The sequence below is a fragment of the Salvelinus fontinalis genome, chromosome 38 (genome assembly GCF_029448725.1).
Source record: "Salvelinus fontinalis isolate EN_2023a chromosome 38, ASM2944872v1, whole genome shotgun sequence".
Taxonomy (NCBI): domain Eukaryota; kingdom Metazoa; phylum Chordata; class Actinopteri; order Salmoniformes; family Salmonidae; genus Salvelinus; species Salvelinus fontinalis.
In genome coordinates, this window is record NC_074702.1 from 24,614,997 (window position 1) to 24,641,624 (window position 26,628).

At 41.3% G+C, this 26,628-nt stretch overlaps 1 protein-coding gene across 4 annotated transcripts in view; it reads right to left on the reverse strand.

Annotated features, from left to right (window-relative positions):
- LOC129837920 (thrombospondin type-1 domain-containing protein 7A-like) overlaps window positions 1-26,628 on the reverse strand; it is a 109,031-nt gene that overhangs the window by 28,294 nt on the left and 54,109 nt on the right. The window contains exons 5-9 of one of the 4 annotated variants that reach the window (XM_055904449.1): window positions 20,848-20,916; window positions 16,775-16,930; window positions 15,878-16,081; window positions 11,116-11,310; window positions 3,850-4,108 (exon numbers count right to left, since the gene is read on the reverse strand). In XM_055904449.1, the coding sequence (XP_055760424.1) occupies window positions 3,850-4,108; window positions 11,116-11,310; window positions 15,878-16,081; window positions 16,775-16,930; window positions 20,848-20,916 (883 nt within the window). Of the gene's footprint in view, window positions 1-3,849; window positions 4,109-11,115; window positions 11,311-15,862; window positions 16,082-16,774; window positions 16,931-20,847; window positions 20,917-26,628 lie in introns of all 4 variants that reach the window. The other 3 variants (XM_055904448.1, XM_055904450.1, XM_055904451.1) reach the window with 3 other exon arrangements.

Genomic DNA, 26,628 nt, shown 5'->3' on the forward strand with positions numbered 1-26,628 from the left:
TGTCCATGTCAATCCATGGTACTAGCTGTGCCACTAGAGATCCTGGTTTGATTCCAGGCTCTGTCGCAGTCGGCCGTGACCGGGACACCCACAATTGGCCCAGCGTCGTCCGGGTTAGGAGAGGGTTTGCCCGGCAGGGATGTTTTTGTCCCATCGCGCTCTAGCGACTTCTGTTGCAGGCCGAGCGCAATCCACACTGACAAAGACGCCAGGTGTATGGTGTTTCCTCTGACACATTGGTGCGGCTGGCTTCCGGGTTAAGCGGGCGTTGGGTTACGAAGCAGTGCGGCTTGGCTGGGTTGTGTTTCGGAGGACGCATGGCTCTCGACCTTCGCCTCTCCCAAGTCTGTACAGGAGTTGCAGCGATGGGACAAGACTGTAACTACCAATTGGATACCACGAAATTGGTGAGAAAAAGGGGTAAAAGATATCATCTTATGTCTTATGTAGGGCAATTTAAACATGACCTACAGTATATGGCTTTAGCAGCTCAGCAGCGCCTTTGTTAATATTCATTCCTCTTAAATGGAGAATCTGCATTTAATTCCTCCAGGCTAGATTCAGTTCACTATAGATAAGACCCTCGATGGGAATCCTTCCCGTTTTAAATTGATTCTATTACTGGACGATAATCCGTTAGATCGCTGGGATTGTGGTTGGATTCGGTCTTCATATTTAACGGACAACGGGTTATATGTAATCTTCAGCCTGTAGTTATAAGTACCTCTGATCCCCAGTGAAAGGCCACTGGATGAAGATAGACGGGGGAAAATTGTCCGTCTAAAAGACATCAAGTCATTTGATTTTTCGGAACATGGGCTCTCCTGGGGCATTTTAAGTGATGTTGCGGCTCTATTTCCTCATCCTATTGCTGAGATAGCATAGATAGCCTAGCTAGTGCTGATTATCTGTCTCAGATTTACACACTGGGAGCAGGAGCACTGTCTTCTTCTGGGGTTGCTCCACTCGTTAGCACTGTGTCGTCAGGGGAGAAATAGGGTGCCTCACACACAATGTAATAATGCAGCAGGCAGCTATGCGAAGAGAGGAGAGATTTACGTTTAATACCAATAGAGAGAGAGATAAATCCCTTTTTAGTGAGACAAATCCTCTGGCATGTCCGTACACTGTTTCTACACTCCAAAGCAGTGCTCGAGGATGGAGAATAGAGAGCTGCTGATGATGATAAATATGGGTCAGGCTTGGATCAAATCAGTTTCTTATTTCCTCTTTAGCTTTAAAGAGTTTACACGTATTAACTGTATCAACAACAGGCGCAAAGGTAATGGGAACCTGTTGAAGGACAAGCTACTTCAAAAGACTTCAAAAGAGAAGCCTACCGGGACCAATCTTCTAGGCAAAACAATAGAAGATGAGACATAACAACATGATCCAGATTGAGCTTTTGAGCTGAGCATTTAACTACTTCACTACACCTCCCAGAACTAATGCTGAGTGCCCTCCAGCAGACAGAAACATCCCTAATGTTCCCTTTCAGTTTTAACGACGTTCCAGACAAAACATAGTCAAATATGAGACACAACAACAGGACCCAGGTTGAGTTGTTGTCCCGAGCACTTAACTACCTCACATAACTAATGCTGAAACTAATGCTGAAACTAATGCTCCAGCAGACAGAAACATTCCTACTGTTCCCTGTTACTTTAATTGTATTTTAAGGCCAAGTGTAATGATAGACGCAAATTTTGCATGATAAAAATGACATTCTCATGAAAAAAACAGGCCACGTTCATTGTCAGAGCACAATACCGCCGCCGCAGAAAACTCAGTCTTCGCGGCTATTGAAGTATGCAGACTTTTTGACTGGTCATTAGATTATCCAATTAAAGCATCCTCTGGTTTTGGCCGACTTGTTTTCCCTGCTAGTGTTATCATATCTTAATGATCTTTAAATGTAATGATTTGTAGTGAGGCAAGAAACACAACATTTACTCTGAGTCTGTCCCACAGCACATCATTAAGAAGAGTCTGCTACTGTAATGTTTTGTTCTGCTATTTTCTATTATCGCTTCAATAATCTGTTCGGCAAGAGATTCTTCAAAATGAGCATACTGTGTGGTTGAACAGAGAGTGAGGAAACATTGCAACCCACATCGTTTTAAGAGACCACAAAAGCACACAAAGCCTGGCACAAAACGATAAGCACTAATTAAATGCATTATTAAAAAGTACAACAGCAAATAACATAATTTGTTTAATATTCGGGGGGAAAACAGGTCCGGCTTTGCGTACGTTTCTTTGGCCACTGTCTCGACAGCTTTCAACCATCTGTCATCCACAGTGACTAAACACAGTCGTCATTAGGACGACACATCCACGTGATTGACTATGACTGTCAAACACTATCACAATTATTCATCCCAACTCCTTTTCCGACAGTCCAAGTAAGCATCAGTGCGATCACACAAACGCGTCGGACGTCAATCCCCATGCAAATTGTCACAATCAATAAACCAAGATGTTTTAGTTCCAAATCCCCCTGCAGTACTCTGTATATAGACTGATAGAAGCGCATGCCTGAGGGAGTGACATATTTGTCTCTGAGAGACTCTCTTCTCTATTGGGCTTTGACAGTGTGTGTGGTGACACTGTGTGAGGTTCACTGCCTTGGGGTGTTTGAAGACAGCTCTGCCCCCTCTGTGAGTGAGCTGAGGCACATCTGCATACACACCAGCGAGGCAGGCGTGTGTTTATTTGCTCTGCCAGGTTCCTGGGGGAGGGCTAATCAAACCTACCTGCCAAGTAGGATTGTGGGACGAGAAGACACAGGTGGAAAAATAACAACTAGAGACCATGTCAAGTCACAATAAAGCGCACTGAGTGCAGGCAGGGTGAAACCACCTCTACACTTAAGCTAGATAGTTACTGGGCTTAGTGGTTTCGTTTGGAGATGAGTCCACACCATCTCTCCAAGGAATGGAAAAGATTGGCACCAATTGGACATGGACTCACCCTGACATTAGACCACTTTTAAAGTCTTACAATGACTGACAAATATTGATTTTAGAATGAACTATCCCTTTACAACAAAGGACTTATAGACAAAGCACTGAGAGAAAGCACTTTTGGAGCTTTGCCAGCTTCAGCGGTCTTAACCTAATCCGCCATGACAGGGGAAAGCCTCTTTAAGAGCAACAGTGGCTTGAAAGAATGCAAAACATGCAGGAAAGTTATTTCATAACAAAGGCAAAATACAGTGGCCTTAAAAGGATATGGACTCTATAGCAAAGCCTATGATGGCCCAGCACCTTGGACAGATACCACTGGGAGGTTTTACTTCAGGACCTTGGATAGCAACAAGATCCGTAAACTGTAGACTCAAGGTTAAGATTTCTGGATCTTACATACAGCAGGTTAATTAGTTAAATGAACATCAAATCCCAACTAGATACGCCTAGCAAAGCAAATCAGCAACCATGCAAGAGCACAACTTTAGGCTAACTGTAAAGTAAACTTATTGATGCATTTTGAGGCTGCGGTGTATGTTCTGCATTGCAAACCATAGACATCCTGCAGCTCTCATCTTGTGGTGATTTAATTGCCTTAAAGTATCAAAGCCACTTAATTACTGTCATTATCATCAGTGGGAAATTACACAGGCCTAAATGAACAGGGTTAATTAGCCTGTTTGGGACGGCATATATATTTATTTATCTGGGTTTGCCTGTGGAGTAGAGATAGGGCTTGAAAGCGACTCTTCATACCGTATGACTGCTTGTCATACCTTTCTAAATAACTTTCTAACTCTCTCTCTCTCTCTCTCTCTCTCACACACACAGACACACAAACTCACGCACGCATACACACCCAGGGCCTAAATGTTCTTACTTCTTGGGCGGCACCTGTCCCACGTTGACCCGGACACAGATGACCTTGCGTGTCTGCATGCCCTGGGAGCAGGGGCCCTGCCCATTGGTGTTTGGGCCAGCAGCAGACCTGGGGCCAGTGGTGGTGTTGAGGGCTGAGGCTGAGGGATCTTCAGTACAGGGGCCCCAGGGGCCAGTCTGCCAGTGATACACTGTACATGCATGCTCGTTGCAGTTACGCACCTCCTGTAGAGAACTGCTGTTGGGGCACATGCCACCACCTAGGAACACTCACGCACACATGCACACGCGCACGCACAAACAAATGCACGCACACAGAAAGGGCCAGCTGATGAGTTATTTTATAGCGGTTCGGCATCGTGCACAATGACAGTGCAACATATGATAAGCAATTAGTTCAAATTCTCTACCACACCACACACATATACAGGGTAGTTCCAACGTCATCAGTCAGGGAGGTTCTGGCTTATACATGAAGCCCTTAAATAATGACAGATTCTGTCATAACAAAGTCTGAAAGATTCAGCCAATTATTGATAGTGACAGTCCATGATTGTGTTGAAAGACCTCCCCCGGTGATTGACAATGCATTTTAATCCTCCAGCCCACTTTGAGGCTCAGGCGATTCATCTCCTCCTACTGCTAGTTGCAAGTCTGATTACCAACCCACTTCTCCACCTCTGTTGGATTTACAACATCCAACACATCCAACATCACTCTGTCCCTTCCTCACCTCTCTCTCTCTCTCTGTCTCTCTCTCGCTCTCTCTCACTCTCTCTCTCTCTCTCTCTCTCTCTCTCTCTCTCTCTCTCTCTTCTGTCTGTCGGTCTCTCTCTCTGTCTCTCTCATCTCTGCTCAGTGGAGGCAGGTGGGTCGATAGAGTGAGATTCAGAGCCCTTAGTGCTTCAGAGTAATTGCAGACACTTACAGGTTTGGGCATTGATGAAGGGGCATTGTGGGACTGTAAGTCCTCCACACCTGCAACATCCTGAGATGAAAGCCAACCTGTTCCATAATGAGCAGCAGTGATGTTGTTCACAGGCCAGTCAATGTGGAATGCCAACTCAGACAAATCTAAACCTGATGGCAAATTAACAGACCTCCTCCTCCTTCCTTTCTGCTGACTGCTACCTGCTTACATCGCTGACTAACCATGTCGCTTTGCTGGTTCTGCCAATAGCGTAAACTAACCGGACAAGTAAGCCACAGATGGTGCCCAGACTGACCTAGAAAAGTGGTTTGGTTGGGCAGAGGTAAAGTCTATGTTGATTCTACAGGGAGTTTTAGTGGATGATTTATGAATGGTGAAGCAAAATCAGTCCAGTCTTAATGTGACAAGTTGAACTGCTTTAATGCTACTCAAAGGATGTGGCTCATGGAATATGGGTTCATTCATGTTTGCGGTATGAATTTCATCACTTTTCTGACTTATTCACAAAATGTACTCGGAAAGACATCCATAATGTATTGGGTGTCTGAGCTAGCGCGGTTACATTTAGTATGCGGCTTATGACACTGGAGCTTGGGATCACCTAACAGACGGCACACTTGACTGCTAAAATATCTATATTTTGAGAGGTATTCTTCAAACAGGAAAATGTTAAAAAAATATTCAAGCAGCATACATGATGATGTGAAGACTTTCCACATTGGTGGGGAAGAACACCAACCAGAAAAACTTTAAAGGCCCAATATGCAGTTTCTGTATCCATTTTTGGACAAATCATAAATGAATGATATATAGAATATAGCTTAAAAAATGCCTAATAAACTTAGTTAATCCTCTACAGGATCAGTGGGTCCCCCACGGGACGATTGAGCTAACGTAGGCTATTGTTATTAGCATGAGGTTGTAAGTAACAAGAACATTTCCCAGGACATATCTGATATTGGCAGAAAGCTTAAATTCTTGTTAATCTAACTGTCCAATTTACAGTAGCTATTACAGTGAAAGAATACCATGCTATTGTTTGAGGAGAATGCACAGTTATGAACTTGAACAGCACAGACTAGTATACGTTCCGGAATTCATCCAATGGCATTGAGGAATATATCACTTCAGTCATCGGCTTCATCAATAAGTGCATCGATGACGTCGTCCCCACAGTGACTGTACGTACATATCCCAACCAGAAACCATGGATTACAGGCAACATCCGCATCGAGCTAAAGGCTAGAGCTGCCGCTTTCAAGGAGCGGGAGACTATTCTGAATGTTTATAAGAAATCCCGCTATGCTCTTAGACAAACCATCAAAAGAGCAAAACAATACAGGATTAAGATTGAATCCTACTACACCGGCTCTGACACTCGTAGGATGTGGCAGGGCTTGAAAACAATTACGGACTACAAAGGGAAACCCAGACGCGAGCTGCCCAGTGACGCAAGCCTACCAGACGAGCTAAAGGCTTTTTATGCTCCCTTCGAGGCAAGCAACACTGAAGCATGCACAAGAGCACCAGCTGTTCTGGATTAATGTGTGATAACGCTCTCGGTAGCCGATGTGAACAAAACCTTTAAACAGGTCAACATTCACAAAGCCGCTGGGACAGATAGATTACCAGGACGTGTACTCAAAGCATGCACGGACCAACTGTCAAGTGTCTTCACTGTCTTTTTCAACCTCTCCCTGACCGAGTCTGTAATACCTAGATGTTTCAAGCAGACCACCATAGTCCCTGTGCCCAAGGAAGCGAAGGTAACCTGCCTAAATTATTACCGTCCCGTGGCACCTACATCGGTAGCCATGAAGTGCTTTGAAAGGCTGGTCATGGCTCACATCAACAGCATCCTCCTGGACAGCCTAGACCCACTCCAATTCGCATACCGCCCCAACATATCCACAGGTGACGCAATCTCAATCACACTCCACACTGCCCTTTCTCACCTGCACAAAAGGAACATGTGAGAATGCTGTTCATTGACTACAGCTCAGCGTTCAACACCATAGTGCCCACGATGCTCATCACTAAGCTAAGGACTCTGGGACTAAACACCTCCCTCTGCAACTGGATCCTGGACTTCTGACGGGCCGCCCCAGGTGTTAAGAGTAGGCAACAACACGTCTGCCATGCTGATCCTTAACACTGGGGCCCTTCAGGGGTGTGTACTTAGTCCCCTCCTGTATTCCCTGTTCACCCACGACTGAGTGGCCAAACACGACTCCAACACCATCGTTAAGTTTGCTGACGACACAGCAGTGGTAGACCTGATCACCAACACTGATGAGACGGCCTATAGGGAGGAGGTCAGAGAACTGGTAGTGTGGTGCCAGGACAACAACCTCTCCCTTAATGTGCGCAAGACAAAGGAGCTGATCGTGGACTCGAGAGTTTCAAGTTCCTTGGTGTCCACATCACCAACGAACTATCATGGTCCAAACACACCAAGGCAGTTGTGAAGAGGGCACGACAAAACCTATTTCCCCTTCAGAAGATTGAAAAGATTTGGCATGGGTCCCCAGATCCTCAAAAGGTTCTACAGCTGCATCATCGAGAGCATCCTGAACCAGTTGCATCACCGCCTGGTGTGGCAACTGCTCGGCATCTGACCATAAGGTGCTACAGAGGGTAGTGTGAATGGCCCAAGCTTCCTGCCAATGGGGCCAAGCTTCCTGCAATCCAGGACCTATATAATAGGTGGTGTCAGAGGAAAGCCCATAAAATTGTCAGAGACTCCAGTCACCAAAGTTATAGACTGTTTTCTCTGCTACCGCATGACAAGCGGTACCGGAGCGCCAAGTCTAGGACCAAAAGGCTCCTGAACAGCTTCTACCCCCAAAGCATAAGACTGCTGAACAATTCATAAAATAGTCAACGGATAATTTACATTGACCCCCCCACCCCCTCCCTTTTGTACACTGCTGCTACTCGCTGTTTGTTTGTTACCTATGCATAGTCACTTCGCTCCCACCTGCATGTACACATTACCTCAACTAGCCTGTACCCCACACAGTGACTCAGTACCGGTGCCCCCTGTATATAGCCTTGTTATGTTATTCTTATTGTGTTACTTTTTATTATTACTTTTTATTTAGTCTACTTGGTAAATATTTTCTTCTTCTTGAACTGCACTGTTGGTTAAGGTCCTTAGGGCTAGGGGGCAGTGTTCGGAAGTTCGGATAAATGACTGTTACTCAGGCCCAGAAGCTAGGATATGCATATAATTGGTAGCATCGGATAGAAAACACTCTGAAGTTTCTAAATCTGTTACAATAATGTCTGTGAGTATAACAGAACTGATATTGCAAGCGAAAACCCGAGGAAAATCTATTTTGCTTCCACTAGATGTCAACAGTCTTTAGAAAGTGTTTCAGGCTTGTTTTTTGACAAATTTGCTAGAATTTGTAGTTTTTCAATGTGGCTCTCATTTGGACTGGAGTCTTGTGGCGTGTGTGGATGAGGGTGCGCACTTCGTTATTTATCTCCGGTATTGAACACACTATTCTCTGTCTTAAATGTTATAATTTATTTACATATTAGGGTACCTGAAGATTGATTAGAAAGTTTTTTGACTTGATTGGACAAAGTTTATTGGTAACTTCTGGGATTCCTTTGTATGCATGTTGAACTAGTGGAACGGGTGGATTACTGAATCAAACACACCAACTAAACAGATTTTTTTTGTGTAGCTGGGACGCTTGGGATTGCAAACAGAGGAAGATCTTCAAAGGTAAGTGATTTATTTTATCGCTATTTCTGACTTTTGTGACGCCTCTGCTGGTTTGGAAAATGTTTTTTATGGTTTTGTGTGTGGGGCGCTGTCCTCAGATAATCGCATGGTATGCTTTTGCCGTAAAGCCTTTTTGAAATCTGACACAGCAGCTGGATTAACAAGAAGTTACGTTTTTAAATGATGTAGGACACTTGTATGTTAATGAATGTTTATTATTAGGATTTTGTCATATAAATTTGGCTCGCTCTATCTTCCCCGGATGTTGTCGATTTTGATCCCGGTAATGGGAGGTTTTAAGGGCTTGTAAGTAAGCATTTCAAATCAAATGTATTTATATAGCCCTTCTTACATCAGCTGATATATCAAAGAGCTGTACAGAAACCCAGCCAAAAACCCCAAACTGCAAGCAATGCAGGTGTAGAAGCATGGTGGCTAGGAAAAACTCCCAAGAAAGGCCAAAACCTAGGAAGAAACCTAGAGAGGAACCAGGCTATGAGGGGTGCCGGGTGGAGATTATAACAGAACATGGCCAAGATGTTCAAATGTTCATAAATGACCAGCATGGTCAAATAATAATAATCAAATTTTTCACGGTAAAGTCTACACTTGTTGTATTCGGCGCATGTGACAAATAAAGTTTGATTTCATTTCATTTATTAATAAACCAATTAGGCACATTTGGGCAGTCATTGGATCAGTCTCAAACTTTGCACATACACTGCTGTCTACTAGTGGCCAAAATCTAAATTGTGCCTGGGCTGGAATAATATATTATGGCCTTTCTCTTGCATTTCAAAGATGATGGTACAATTTGTTTTTTAAACGCACGTTTTTTTCTTTGTATTACCTTTTCCAGATATAATGTGTTATATTCTCCTACATTAATTTCACATTTTCACAAACTTCAAAGTGTTTCCTTTCAAATGGTATCAAGAATATGCATATCCTTGCTTCAGGTCCTGAGCTACAGGCAGTTAGATTTGGGTATGTCATTTTAGGCAAAACATTTTTTTTAAAGGAGCGGGTCCTTAAGAGTTTTAACTGTCGTACCCCATCAGAAGCTAAAATATAAGCTTGTTTAACTCTAATGTTTGTAAACAAAGTAAATGTAGACAAACACTGTACAGCCTCAAAACAGGTTTAAAACCATACTTTTGATATAATGGATAATCAATCCTTGCATCCATATCTCTGTCTATACATTTTAGAGTAGTTACATTTCTCCAGCCCCATCCCTCAGCATTTTACTGAAACAGTGACGGGAGTACTTTTTTTAATTGTTTCAACAATGATTTGCCTCTTTAAATCATCTACCTAACACTCTACGCTAACAATATCCACTACTCATCACCTACTACTGCTACTACTAGTACTACTACTACTACTACTGCTACTACTACTAGTACTATTACAAATTTTAAAGATAAAAATAGAATGTACCTAAAATCTTTGGAAACTTTGGCACCCTTGAAAGACCTTTGGAAAACATTGATATAGAATGTCAAAATTCTCACATCAAGATATGAGAACGTGTAAATACATTTGAACAATGAGTTATACTTACTTACTGTACAAAAACAAAACCAAAAGCAACTACTTCTTTCACTACATCTATTGTTACTAGGATTTTAAATCAAACCTACAGTGCCCAAAGGTTGTCGAGGTATAACTACAGTAACGTATATAAACATTGACAGAAATCCAATTATTTTGTCATTTGCCAACATATCGCTAAGGTTAAATGTTGCTAACAGCTAATTTCAATCACAAGGGTTACCCTCCATCACTGTGATCCATGCCACGACCATTGCAGTTACTGCGGGGAGGTAAACAACATGCAGATCAACTTTTAGCCAAAGGTTTCAATGAAAACAAAAAATCATAGTGACAGACAGAGGTACAGACAGACAGACAAACAAACAGACAGTAACAGACAACGTGGCAGGCAGACAGACAGACAGACAGACAGACAGACAGACAGACAGACAGACAGACACAGACAGACAGAGTGATAGACAGACATGAACAAACAGTAACAGACAGCGGGACAGACATACAGTAACAGACAGTAACATACAGCAACAGACAGAGGGACAGACAGACAGGCAGTAACAGACAGTAACATACAGAGGGACAGTAAAAGACAGGCAGTAACAGACAGATGGACAGTAAAAGACAGTAACAGACAGAGGGACAGTAAAAGACAGGCAGTAACATACAGTAACAGACAGAGGGACAGACAGACAGGCAGTAACAGACAGTAACATACAGTAACAGACAGAGGGACAGTAAAAGACAGTAACAGACAGTAACATACAGTAACAGACAGAGGGACAGACAGACAGGCAGTAACAGACAGTAACATACAGTAACAGACAGAGGGACAGACAGACAGGCAGTAACAGACAGTAACATACAGAGGGACAGTCAAAGACAGTAGCAGACAGAGGAACAGACACTTTAAAGGACAGTGTGACTTGAAAGCTATACAAAGAGAAAGACCCACTTAATATGGTAAATGAACACTACAGTAGATATACAATAAAGACCGTACAGAACGGTACACCATCTACAGTATATAGTTTCATAGTCACCTTCGCCAGCGTTGTAGGCCAGTACGGAGCGGGTCCTCAGCTGCTTGCCCTCGATGGTTTTACTGGAACAGGTTTGGGAGCAGGAGGACCAGGAGGTCCAGTCGCTGAGGACACAGTCCTTAGGGCAAGGTACATCACAGGCGATGGGCTCAGGGGCAGGGGCTCCCCCACACAGCTCCTTGTCCACCATGTCACCTGGGTGGCACAATAGAAAACAATAATTGATTGAACTGTTATATACTTTTTCAATACAGAAAAAAAATCTCAAACATAAACAGAATCTGTAATTGTAGTACACTTTATATAACTTAGCAGATTCTTATCCAGAGCAATTTCCAGGAGCAATTAGGGTTAAGTGCCTTACTCAAGGCACATCGGCAGATTTTTTCGCCTGGTCGGCTCGGGATTCAAACCATGAGGCTGACTGCCACCCTCCATTATATTGTCTACAATATGATAAACCATACTACAATTTTCTGGTCCATTGGTGGGGTTGTTTGTATATTGTTTCCTTAGTGTCATTGAATGCTAATCAATTTCAACCCATACAATTCATTAACACAGATGTTCAACTTGATCTGTTGTCTTCCTTCTGACATCACAGCTAGATCAAATGTTTGGTAACTGTTTAATAGCGTGCTGGGTTAAAGTTATCGAGGATAATCTGTACAACATATTAATAATGACGTCTCTATTCTCAACGCAACTCGATCTGAATACTGAATTAGCTTTGGACATAGTAAGTACAAACTCACACGGGACTTAAACATTTTTCACTTACATATTTATGATTCATGATCACTTAAGTGGGTTATACTATTAAGCCACATATTCTGTATGTGCTTTTAACAGGTTAACATTATACTGTAGTGGGCTAAATCAGGGTCACACAAACAAATCTACTTGAAACAAAAGTATATTCCTCACACAGATGGTTATGAGCTTACAGTCACCTGTACCATGTCAGATATAGAGTTGAAATGTATAACACTTTGAGTTTGCATCCCAATATTACACTTCATATACATCACAGAAGACTGAAATATAACCAAACCGTTTGACATAGATACACCGGATTTTCTGTTGTAAAAAAAAAAGAAAAGTGTATTCATTATGAAATTAGGAAAAATATTAGGAAAGGGCTACCATGTTGCAATGATCTGAATTCAAGACACTTCAAAAAACAAAACGAGCAACACAATGGCTCGGCAGAGTAAATATGGATCTTTCGACGGTTGGTTTTTGCAATTTCAGGCTGAGGATGAGTTGAGCTTCAAACCCTCCGATCGGCCCGCCTTTACATTAAGATGTCACTTTGAGGAGCATTCAGGGAACCAATCGTGACTGAACCGAGACAGTGTGGAAATGTGAAGTGACAAGGAAACTCAGTGGCTCTCACGGTGGCAAAAACATGAACGAACAGAACACCCTTTATTAGAAAAACTCCAGGCTTAGTGAACTGAGAAAAACAGTTCCTTTTAAATTAGTCAGAACAGTGAATATCAGTATATATCAGAAACGCTCAGTATCGACAGGGGAGTTTCAATGACATTTGTATAGACTTTTGTCTGCGGTGTGGCTGTTTGTTGTTGGTGTGGCAGTTTCATAAAATTCAGCCTCAGTACGGCAGACAGACATTGAGTCCAAAGTCTCTAGGGCAAAAAGTAGCACAAAATCATAACACAACAAACATCAGTGGAGACAGGGGGGAATCGGTCAACGCCAGTCAAGATAGGTAGAAAAACACAAAGAGGTTGTGCCTCTCACAGAGCTTCTAGGAAGACATCACCTGACCTGGCAATAACCCTGAATTCCACTAGTGGATGTACATGTACAGCGTGTGTCCTGTGTGAGGTGAGATGACAATGTAATGTAGGATGTTTCAGTTTTTCCGAATTTGGAGGATGATAAGAGGTCGTTGTCAAAGGAGTATCGTAGGAGTATGATTTGGACTCAATCCATTACAGTGCCTGTATCTTTCTCTGTGTATCTCTTCGATATCTCTCTATATCTCGTTCATAACGCTCAAACTAGGAATTGCGACTATACCTGGGATTGATAACATAGCATCTTTGTCAATCACACACACATTCTGAAATCTGCTGAAAAACCCAGACAGCATCTCTCTGCAGCGGCTGCCATTGTCTTCAGTCAAACATTCTTCAGTAGTAAAGTGGAGCAGTAAAACCACGAAGCTGCAAAGTTAAGGGAGTCCCCGAGACTCAGGGCCAGAGAGAATTGATTTGATTTAGTGCGAGCAGGGTTTAATTGCTCTGGCTGAGAGAGTGAAAAGGGGGAGGGCAATATGTGGCTATGCTGAGCTAGGGAAATGTTAAAAGAGACGGGGAGAGGGATGTGAGGAGGGGGAGGGCGTCTGGAGAGAACTCCATGATAAATGGCAGCCATGATAAACGGCAGGGAGGCTAACCACCATTCTCTCTCTAGTCATACCCAGCTCTTCACTCAGTTAGAGTATAGCCATATGTTAGAGGGTTGGTAGAGAGGTCACCTTGAGCAACATCTGATTTTTTATCCAGAGGGTGAGACCCTGATTTAAGGCATCAGCATGCTTCAGTTCGGCTGGTGCCTAGCTGAACTCGGTTAGCCAAACTAAATGAGTGTGCTCGCTTACTCCCTTAAAAGACCTTCGCTTGAAAAACAAGAAAAAGTGACAATAGTCCATTTTGAAATGCCGTAGCCAGTATACATTTACTTAAAATAATCAGAATTAATCTAACATAAATCTTAGCCACTCAATTTTACATCTAACTAAGATGTTTGGTGCAGTATTTCTCAATCAAAAAATGTGCTTGAAAATTAGTCGCCTTTATTGAAGACTCTCTTCTGTTGACCAATCACCGACGAAGGGGGCGTAGACTTCGGCTCCGAACTTGCCTCCATAAAAAATTGTGTGTGCCCGAACAGCCGAAAAAACCCTCACCGAAGTTCAAAATAAACAAAAATCTCAAAAAATGTTGTCATAATATACGGTGCATTCGGAAAGTATTCAGACCCCTCGACTTTTTCCTTTTTCCCACATTTTGTTACGTTACAGCCTTATTCGAAAATGTATTCCATATTTTTTTTCACTCATCAATCTACACACAATAACCCATAATTGCAAAGCAAAAACAGGTTTTTAGAATTTTTGCAAAAGTACATAATTTTTCAAATTAAATGTCACATTTACATAAGTATTTACTTTTTGAAGCCCCTTTGGCTGCGATTACAGCCCTCGAGTCTTCTTGGGTATGACGCTACAAGCTTGGCACACCTGTATTTGGGGAGTTTCTCGCATTCTTCTCTGCAGATCTCGAGCTCTGTCTGGTGGATGGGGAGCGTTGCTGCACAGCTATTTTCAGGTCCCTCCAGACATGGCATTCAGACCAAAGAGTTGAATCTTGGTTTCATCATGCAGAGAATCTTGTTTCTCATGGTTTGCGTGTCTTTAGGAGCCTTTTGGCAAACTCCAAGCGGGGTGTTATGTGCCTTTTACTGAGGAGTAGCTTCCATTTGGCCACTCTACCTTAAAGGCCTGATTGGTGGGGTGCTGCAGAGATGGTTGTCCTTCTGGAAGTTTCTCCCATCTCCACAGAGGAACTCTAAAGCTCTTGGTCACCTCCCTCACAAAGGCCTTTCTCCCTCGATTGCTCAGTTTGGCTGGGTGGCCAGCTCTAGGAAGAGTCTTGGTGGTTCCAAACTTCTTCCATTTAAGAATGATTGAAGGAGGCAACTGTGTTCTGTGTGCAACTGTGTTCTTGGGGACCTTCAACGCTGCAGAAATCTTTTGGTACCCTTCCCCAGATCCAGATCTGTGCCCCGACACAATCCTGTCTCGGAGCTCTGCGGACAATTCCTTCAACCTCATGGCTTGGTTTTTGGTCTGACATGCACTGTCAACTGTGGGACCTTTATATAGACAGGTGTGTGCCTTTCCAAATCATGTCCAATCAATTGAATTTTCCACAAGTGGACTCCAATCAAGTTGTAAAAACATCTCATGGATGATCAATGGAAACAGGATGCAATTGAGTTCGAATTCGAGTCTCATAGCAAAGGGTCTGAATACTTATGTAAATAAGTTATTTCTGTTTTTTATTTTTAAGAAATTTGCAAACTTCGCTTTGTCATTATGGGGTATTGTTGTAGATCAATGAGGACACCTTTTTATTTGATCAATTTGATAATAAGGTTGTAACGTAACAAAATGTGGAAAAAGTCAAGGGGTCTGAATACTCTCCGAACGCACTGTATGCACAAACTTTTCCGAACTGTTTCGGCTGGGAAGCATGCGGACACCTTTATTCATCACAGATGTAAATAGTTAATCTGGAAGTGGTGAGCTACTCTTGGGGGGGGATCAGGGAGCTGAGCTAACAATGTGGTGGATTCTGAGCATAATAATAAGTCAGAATACTATAGTAGAGTTTTATTGTACTATGCTAGCTTAGCAGGCATAACTGGTTGAAATAACGTCTTAATGACAACATTTCAACCATTTTCTGGTTGTAACGACGTCATTTCAGTCAGTTTTGCCTGTTGGCTGTGTTATACATGAATTAGTCAAGCAAACCTCCACTGAAAATAAAGGACTGTAATGTGCGGTAACCAAATCAATAAACCTATAGACTGCAATCACAGAGCTTAATCTACAATCACACAGCAACGATTATGGAGACTGAGTTTAACGGAATTAACGAAGGAAAAATCCAATTGAAATAATCTTTAGCCGATAATTAGTTATTACCATGATTTTCCTCACCGGTGCTGTTGACACACTGGACCTGAGGTATCTGTGTCCCGGAGCCACACGGCAGCTCCCCGTCGGGGATACACTCATCCAGTCTGACCAGGCGCCAGTCCCAGCATCTGGGTTCGTCACATGGGACAGCCTCCACCAGGTGAGGGCAGTTCCCTGGTCCACCTGTTGGCTCATTGCTCATCTCCCGTTTCCTCAGTTTAAAACCTGCCGAATGGAAAAAGACATATAATTCAATTTAATATGAAAAATGTAGAATGAAAAAAAAAAATTCTCCTTTGGAATTGATCTCTTCAACAGCTCTCTCGAAATGGAATAATAAGATATGTTACTATGATAAGACTGGGATTAGTGTACAAGTGCAAGCAAGTAATTGCCTAGTTAATTGTTTGCACTTTAACACATACTGTGATCAAATTGACCATACAATGATACAATCGAGAGGATTTCATTGCGAAGAGCCAGCGTGTAATTATCATGTGGGTGTTGAACCACTCACAGATGTTAGATACTACATTTATGCCAGAATATGTTTGTTTAAGAGGACTTTACAATGGCTACAATAACACCAACTACTATATATTCACTGTTAATTACTGTATAACCTTCTGAAACAGTGCCATGTTTATAAATGGTTTATAGGTGTTCAGTAGATGTTCAATAACTGTCAACAGCATTTCAATGAACTATCCACTAAGCCTAACCCTAGCCCTAACCTTAACCATTATCCCAACCCTAAACTTAACTCTTACGTAACCTTTATTCTAAACCTAACCCTAACCTTAGCAAGCATTTGATTGTTTGTTGATAGTGTGACCATCTGTTGATCATCTATATGGGACTATCCAAATAAAGTGTGATCGGCATACAGTAGTCCCACTCCAAGCCTTATCCACACACCTTTCTTCCCTTCTTGGACGTCACAGTTCTCATAGGTGCAGGGTCCCCAGGCCCCCCATGGGGACACTTCACACTCGATGGGACAGGGGATGTGACACAGCTGTGACGTGTTGGGGATGGGACCCCCACACAGCTTGCTGTCCACAGGACGGGATGCTAGGGACATGGATATAAGGGACAGGCATACAAATATACTTACAGTATGGTCAGAAATATACTGATATATTCCAAAATACTGTATATGTACATTCCCTTATGTATTTATTTTGACAGTAAAGCTCAAACATTACTTTTTCAATTTCATTAAAAAGATCAAATGTTTCATGAGGAGACAGAACAGAGTGTTACCTTTAATTTAAGGGTATTTCATACAAGTCTGTTTAGAAATTAAAGCACTTGATGTATGTAGTCTCCCCATTTGAGTGACAAAGTTACAGAAGGCACAAATATCATACCCCCAAGACATGCTAACCTCTCACCATTAGCATTTGGGGGGGGGGGGGTGTTATTTATGCCTCTAACTTTCTCACTCATCATTGTTCATGATTCGTTCATGATTATCTGTAATCATGGTACACATTAAATCAAATCAAATCAAAATTGTCAAATGCTTCATAAACAACAGGTGTAGACTAACAATAGAATAACGGGGCCTTTTCCAACAATGCAGAGTTAAAAATAAAGATACATTATTTACCATTATTTACCATTCATTTCTATTGGGCACAACAGAATTTGAAACACAACCAAAACAAACTGCAAAAGCTTGATGTAATCATTGTATGCTAGAAATATTGCTTTCATTTATCAACTTTAATACACATACTGTATAAGTGAATTTGTCCGACTACTTGACACCTTCAAATGGGGAGACTAGATACATAAAGTATTTTTTATTTCTTAACAGTAAAACAGATATGTATGAAAAAACCCTCAAACAAAAGGTGACATTCTGTATGAAACATTTGATCTCAAATACAAAATACTGGAGTATAGAGCCAAACTAAACGTTTTAGCTTCACTGTCCAAACAAATACTTAGGGGATTGTACATACTAACATAGTCATACTAACATAGTCATACATATACTGATATATTCTGAAATATTACGATATACCCAGACAAATACAGAGAAATAGATGAACAAATATACTGAGAAACAGATGAACTGTTAGATTAGATACAGCAGTGGTATTTAAGTATTTTCTTGGAATCGACTGAGTATATTTTCCATTTGATCTCATCCCGTACTTGTCTTTATGCAGAATGTTTACTAGTGTTCTTGGTTATGATAATGCAGAGGAAAATGCAAAATGGAAAAAAACGTTGGTTTTTACTTCAATGCACGCCTGTAGCCTAGTGGTTAGAGCGTTGAACTAGTAATCAAAAGGTTGCAAGATCAAATCCCTGAGTTGATGAGGTAAAAATCTGTTGTTCTGCCCCTGAACAAAGCAGTTAACCCACTGTTCCTAGGCTGTCATTGAAAATAAAATAAAATTCTTAACTAACTTGCCAAGTAAAATAAAGGTAAAATAAAAAACAAGGTCCTAGAAGAGAGCACATGAAACCCACAGTAAAGGTCTACAGTCTGTGAAGTGCTGTCATTTCCCTTTGTTTTTCGCCCCACTGTTAGCATACTGTTAGCATTTCAGGGTGATAAATGAACTCTGATGAACCTTTCAGCACAATCTAACACTTGAAACAGGCCCACCGCTCTCACTGAAGACACATGAAGGCTGTACCGAAGGTGTGAAAGAGCTGCAGTGTCTCCTCTCATACATATTCTATGAAGAATAATCCGGTGCTATGATTCCCCTGTTGTCGCGCTTCAGATTTAGAAGCTGTGTACACGATGCATATATTCCCGCAGAGGAACTTCTCTTCACGCAAAGGAACAAAAGAGAGATTGTTTTTCTCGGCAGGAGGATAAGTGAAGCCGACTGTGAGACGCCATTTTCTGGATGTTTCTTAAATGCACTTGAATAAATGGGTTTGTTTGAGAAGTTGGAGTGGAAAGTTGGTGAGTGGTTTTGTGTGTCTGTCACATCAAAGCTGTTTTGGAACAAAGCACAGTGCTGGTTGTTCTGGTTGATGCAACAAAGGCTCTTGATCTCCTAACAGATTGTCCAAAGCAAAATCCACTACCGTTGGCTACACTGTCAAATTTACACCCCTCAGCCACAGCATATGAACACACACACGCACAGATCCAATGTTCAGAGGCGCGTGGGCACACATGTGGACACGAACAGACGTACACACACACACACACATGCACAAATGCACGTACGCACACACTTGCACACACCTGTATATGTGCACACACACGTACAGACACTCAATCTATGATCCAAACACACGTACAGACACTCAATCTATGATCCAAACACACGTACAGACACTCAATCTTTGATCCAAACACACGTACAGACACTCAATCTATGATCCAAACAGACGTACAGACACTCAATCTATGATCCAAACACACGTACAGACACTCAATCTTTGATCCAAACACACGTACAGACACTCAATCTATGATCCAAACAGACGTACAGACACTCAATCTATGATCCAAACACACGTACAGACACTCAATCTATGATCCAAACACACGTACAGACACTCAATCTATGATCCAAACACGTACAGACACTCAATCTATGATCCAAACACACGTACAGACACTCGATCTATGATCCAAACAGACGTACAGACACTCAATCTATGATCCAAACAGACGTACAGACACTCAATCTATGATCCAAACATTGCATCAACGGTTGCAACACTTTCAATCAATTACACTCGTACACAAACACACTTTCTCACTAAGCCGGATGTGAAGATCAAGATGTCCTCACACGTCTCTCTCCCTAAGTCTGACAGCTCCAACAATACATTCAGTGCTTCGAGTCTTATCAAGTCAAGAGAGCTGAAAAATAATTATACCGAGCGTATAAAGCACAGCTTTGAAATTGATAGGCAAAAGGAATTATTCCCTTACAAATGGTCAAATACTGCATTTGGTAAGCCTGATAATCCTTGTATTATTAGTGTGCAGAACAGACTTAAATCTAAGTACATCAATCCATTCTGAATAGAAATTGTCGACCAATAGATTAGTGGTGTTTGTGATAAAGAAAAACCCAGTATCTTCATTACACGACTTATACAATGTGCTTGTATTTCCTGCATTGTATTGAAGCTACAATAACAAATGTCCCTACCGCAACTAATGTGAGTGCTGCTTATTGTGTGCCAGAGCAGAAAAACAGGGGGAAAACATCTTACAGATGCTTTGCATATTCCATTTGGAAAAACAACACTGAGTTATTTCACCATTCCCACAAAAGCTTAAAAACTTGTCCCGATGTGCCAGGCAAATACTTTGTTGTCCTTTTTCCGTACCACTTCTTGAAACCGTTTATGCTCAAACTTGGTGTTTCAGAAAACGACACTACTTGAGACGCAAAATCTGCGGAGAGACCAACCTATCAAAACACTGTCATAGTATCATCCATCAAAACAGAAATGCATGCTAACAGTACATACTTCAATTGAGAAACATTATTAGGAATGGAAAGGAAAAAAGTAGAACAGAGAAACAGCAAGGAGGAGAAGAATACAGAGAGAGGAGGTTCGGATTGGTCTAAAGCACCTACAAGGCAGAGAGAGGAGGTTCGGATTGGTATAAAGCACCTACAAGGCAGAGAGGCGAGGTTCGGATTGGTCTAAAGCACCTACAAGGCAGAGAGAGGAGGTTCGGATTGGTATAAAGCACCTACAAGGCAGAGAGGCGAGGTTCGGATTGGTCTAAAGCACCTACAAGGCAGAGGAGAGGTTCGGATTGGTCTAAAGCACCTACAAGGCAGAGAGAGGAGGTTCGGATTGGTCTAAAGCACCTACAAGGCAGAGAGGGGAGGTTCGGATTGGTCTAAAGCACCTACAAGGCAGAGAGAGGAGGTTCGGATTGGTCTAAAGCACCTACAAGGCAGAGAGAGGAGGTTCGGATTGGTCTAAAGCACCTACAAGGCAGAGAGGGGAGGTTCGGATTGGTCTAAAGCACCTACCTGTAACTTCAAAGCTGATGGATAGAAGAGGGGGAACACTAGGCTTCTGCTGGTTTGAGGTCTGACCCTCTGCAGGCACAGGGAGATACAACTATAAGCAACACTGTCACTGGAAAGGGAGAGGGTTTTGGAAGTTGAGGCATACGTTAAGTGCTGTTACAGGAGTCTAGCGGTTTTCCAATATGAGTATGAGGCTTGTAGAAAGAATAAGGATGGGAAGCGCTGCAGGGATACACTTGTCGATCTTAAAAAATGTAGATTGAAGGTGCTCTAATAAGATCAGTCTAGTTACCCCTAGAAACTGATCAACAGTCAGTTTTGGATTTTCCCCTCTAGAATGGTTAAGGTTTGGATTTAGGGAGGGTAAGGTGATCCTGGACCTGTGTTTAAGGATGTGTTCTTCTAGGAGCGTGGTGATTTAGTTTATGCATGCAGTGGTGGTTGCTGCAGACTTCACTGAGGCACTGTCTGCCTGTGTCTGCCTCTATCTATGTGCCAGCTGGGGAGATTACCCCCCTGATGGGGAGGAAGAGGAATCCTGCGCCAGGAAGATAAGAACACTCTCCCTTCTAACTCCCCCACACACACACAGACACATGTGGGAACACAAACATACACATACATTTAATCAAAATCATTAGTACATTCTCCTTTAAAGTCAGGCAGTCTTTAACTGCATACCAAAGCAACGTGTGTTTCAACATGCAGGAGGAAAAGATGTGGTTTCAGTATCTATGGTTAGAAGAGAGATAGAAAGAGAGAGAGAGACTGTTGTCAATGCAAAGAAGCCCAAATTGCGGTAGTGACGTAAAGACATACGACAGTAGTAGAGGCAAGCATTTACTCAGAAACTATTCACACCCCTTGACTTTTTCCAGATGTTGTTGTGTGACAGCCTGAATTTAATATTGATTCATTTGAGAATTTGTGTCACTGCTCCACACACATACCCCATAATGTCAAAGTGGAATTATGTTTATTAGAAATGTTAATATATTCGTTAAAAATAAAAAGCTGAAATGTCTTGAGGCAATAAGTCTCCAACCCTTTTGTTACGGAAAGCCTAAATAAGTTCAGGAGTAAAAGTTTACTTAACAAGTCACATAATAAAATGCATGGACTGCAATAATAGTGCTTAACATGATTTTTGAATGACTGTCTCATTTCTGTTCTCCATACATACAATTATCTGTAAGGTCCCTCAGTTGAGCAGTGAATTTCAACCACAAAGACAAGGGAGGTTGTCCAATATTTCACAAAGAAGGGCACCTATTGGTAGATGGGTAAAAGAAAGTAGACATTGAGTATGAGCATGGTGCAGTTAATTACACTTTGGATGATAAATCAATACACCCAGTCTCTACAAAGATACAGGCACCTTTCCAAACTCGGTTGCCGGCGAGGAAGGAAACCGCTTAGGGATTTCTTAGGGAGTCTGTTGGGATTTCACCATGAGGCCAATGGGGATTTTAAAACAGTTAAAGAGTTTAATAGCTGTGATAGGAAATAACTGAGGAGGTATCAACAACATTGTAGTTATTCCAAACTACTAACATAAATGAGAGTGAAAATAAGGAAGCCTGTACAGAATAAACATTTTCCAATAAACATGCATCCGGTTTCCAATAAGACACTAAAGTAATAACTTTTTGTCCTGAATACAAAGCGTTATGTTTGGGTCAAATCCAACACAACAAATCACTGAGTACCACTCTTCATATTTTCAAGTATGGTGATGGGTGTATCATGTTCTGGGTATACTTGGCATAGGCAAAGACTAGGGAGTTTTTTTGGGGCTAAAAATAAACAAAAAATCCTACAGGAAAACGGTCAGTTCAGTTCAGTCTGCTGTCCAACAGACACTGGGAGACAAAGTCATCTATCAGCTGGACAACTACTTAAAACACAAGGCCAAATATACACTGGAGTTGCTTACCAAGACAACATTGAATGTTCTTGAGTGACCTACAGTTACAGTTTTGACTTAAATCCGCTCGAAAATCTATGGCAACACTTAACAATGGCTGTTTAGCAATGATCAACAACCAACTTGACAGAGCTTGAATAATTTTTCAAAGACTAACGGGCAAATATTGTACAATCCAGGTGTGCAAAGCTCTTAGCTACTTGCTCAGAAAGACTCACAGCTGTAATTGCTGCCAAAGGTGATTCTATCATGTATTGACTCAGTGGGTTGAATACTTATCTAATTAAGACATATTAGTGCTTTATTTTCCATTACATTTAAAAATATATATATAATTCTTCTTCCACTTTGACATTAGAGTATTTCATGGAGATAGATGACAAAAAATGACAATTAAATACATTTTAATTCCACATTGTAACCCAACAAAATGTGAAAAAAGCCAAGAGGTGTAAATATACTTCTGAAGGCACTGTAGATAACACTGCTGTTGTCACGTTCTGACCATAGTTCTTGTGTGTTTTGCTTGTTTTAGTGTTGGTCAGGACGTGAGCTGGGTGGGCATTCTATGTTGTGTGTCTAGTTTGTCTGTTTCTATGTTTGGCCTAATATGGTTCTCAATCAGAGGCAGATGTTTTGTGTTGTCTCTGATTGGGAATCATATATAGGTGGCTTGTTTTGTGTTGGGGTTTGTGGGTGGTTGTTTCCTGTCTCTGTGTTTTCTCTGCACCAGATAGGGCTGTATCGGTTTGCCACATTTATATTGTTGTAAGTGTTCACAGTTTTCGTCTTGTTGATTAAATCATGTTGAACACGGAATACGCTGCGTCTTGGTCCGATCCCTGCTACACCTCCTCTTCAGACGAAGAGGAGGAAGGCTGCCGTTACAGCTGTGTGTACTGTGTATGACATGACACACAGAGTTTGTGTGTATACTTGTGTCTTGTGGTGTATCGGTCACAACAGGAGAGATACGTCTATCTTCATCATACTTAAAGGGGCAATATGTGATTTCTACACAGTTTTTAAAAACTTTTAAATGAATGATATAAACACATTGATCCTTGAAGAATAGAACTTAAAAATGCCTCGAACTGTTTACCCCATCCGAACCGAAAATATAAACCTGTTTTACTCCAATGTTTGTAAACACTGTAATTGTAAAAATACACTGTATAGCCTCAAAACATGGTTGAAACTAAAGCTATAGTAGTCCTTGCATCGAATTTGAAAATGATTACATTTCTCCAGCCCCATCCCTCAGCTGTTTACCAAATCAGTGGCGGGGTTAACACTTTGTTGTTGTTTGAACTGCAGATTGCCCCCTTCAAGCTCAAATTAGCACTTTCTCCTGTGCACAAAAAATATTGTCAGAATATAATTATCACTTCACCAACAATTACCGTTCCAACGACAGGAACATCTCCTGATATATATTGAGTGGCTGCTGCCAACATACTGACTCAAATCTCTAGCCACTTAATAATTAAAAATGTGATGTACTAAATGTATCACGAGTCACTTTAAACAATGCCACTTTATATAATGTTTACATACCCTACATTACGCATCTCATATGTATATACTGTTCTCTATACCATCTACTGCATCTTGCCATCTTTATGTAATACATGTATCACTAGCCACTTTAAACTATGCCACTTTATATAATGTTTACATACCCTACATTACTCATCTCATATGAATATACTGTTCTCTATACCATCTACTGCATCTTGCCATCTTTATGTAATACATGTATCACTAGCCACTTTAAACTATGCCACGTTATGTTTACATACCCTACATTACTCATCTCATATGTATATACTGTACCATCTCTATACCATCCACTGCATCTTGCCTATGCCGTTCGGCCATCGCTCATCCATATATTTATATGTACATATTCTTATTCATTCCTTTACACTTGTGTGTATAAGGTAGTTGTTGTGAAATTGTTAGATTACTTGTTAGATATTACTGCATGGTCGGAACTAGAAGCACAAGCCTTTCGCTACACTCACATTAACATCTGCTAACCATGTGTATGTGACCAATAACATTTTATTTTATTTGATATACTAGCTAATTGTGCTTCTTGCGTAATGGAAATGCTTTGTGTTTTTCTCACACCATCTCCACTGGTGGTGCTTAGTTTTAGAATCCTTGCTAATATAATTACCAGCGCAGCATTTACTTAAACTGGGCTTGACAGGTCTGAGTGTCGAAGCCGGAGTGTTCTCACTTCTCTAAGGCTTAAGAGTCACACCAGGACAGTTGACGATGCACAAATCAGGTTATGTTATGAAAGGAGCTCCACTTCCCTTGTTGCCTCTCGCTGTAGTATGCAGTGTTCAAGAGTTGCTACGGTAATTCTGTAATGGCTACACTAATTGTAGACCACAAAGCGGGATTTTAATGGTGTTATTCAGATACTGCTGTTGTTAGGAAATGTCAGAATGGACACAAGGTATGGAACTGTGAATACTGTACATGACAATATGTGTTACTGAATTTGTTAGACACGAGACAATGATGCTGAAATAGTTTGGTGTGCCAACATGTAACCATTTTTTTCTTTGTTGTGAAATGTTTGGGACTGTTTCGTACAACCTTTACAGACTTGAGACATGCAACAATATCAGAGGTGGGGCAAAATTTGTCACGTTATAGCATAGTCTTCTTTGATGTTGATCATTACACATGAGATGGTTGGATGGTTAATGAACATAACGCCATCAGATATGCATCAGTATTTTGGTGTTGAGACAGTTTTACATAGGAAAGACTTTGTTATAGGAAAGTGGTAGGGAAAGATCGAAATTTACTTGGGGAAGGTGTGGTCCGAAATAGGGGAGGGTTGTGTGTTTTTTTATTGGGCACAGGGAAGGGCACTGCGTTTTTTCCATGATTTACATTTTCTCTTCTGCTTGTATTTTCCCTATAAACAATGACTTGACTTACTTTTGATATTACCCTAATACAATTTAGAAACATTTGTTATGGCGTGGCTATTATTAAGCTTTAGCTACTGCAGGCCTATGATATGAAGGCAGCGCGCCCCGGCGCTCCAATTGGACTCTTGACAGTTGAACTTGAGGTGAGGAAGACTTGTTTCAGGCCTACCAGAGTTACTTCTATAATCTAACAATATAATGCTTATCTTTATACAAAATATTCTGATTGAAAATGAACTAATTCTACTTCTACATTCTATATCTGTATAGCAGACGCAGTAGCCATCTCACATAAAGAAATGCTTGTCGGTGTCATAGCATGTCACCGGCATATCTCTCTCTATCGCTCTAGGGTTAGGTCTAAGCTTCTCTTCCTTTATATAGGCTATATATATTTATTAAAATGTTAATATCATACAGTGGACATCTAAGCCCTGATACATGTAGTGCTCAAATTTCTGATAGCTGAACTGTGAGGTGGACAATTATTGTTTTAGGAAAGTAGCCTATAAACCAATAAAAAATAGGCTATAAAGTTTTGCATATGCTACACATCGAAACACAAGGAATAGTGTTTTTGTAATTTGCTATAGGTTGTTTAAGGACAGGTAAATGTGGCTCATTTGGCCAATATTCCTCGTCTATTGATGGAGCTAGACACGCCAGGTCGGATCTGAATGCATATGGATGTCTGGTAAATTAACATCTTCCCTGTCATGTTGTTTCCTAAAGAAAACTCTCAAATGGCATATTGTTTTTCTGAAGATTTTAGAAGATCTGTAACGGTCCTGACCTGTTTTATGTTGTTTTTTATGTGTTTATGGTCAGGGCATGTGTTTTGGGTGGGCAGTCTATGTTATCTGTTTCTATGTTGGTTTTGGGTTGCCTGGTATG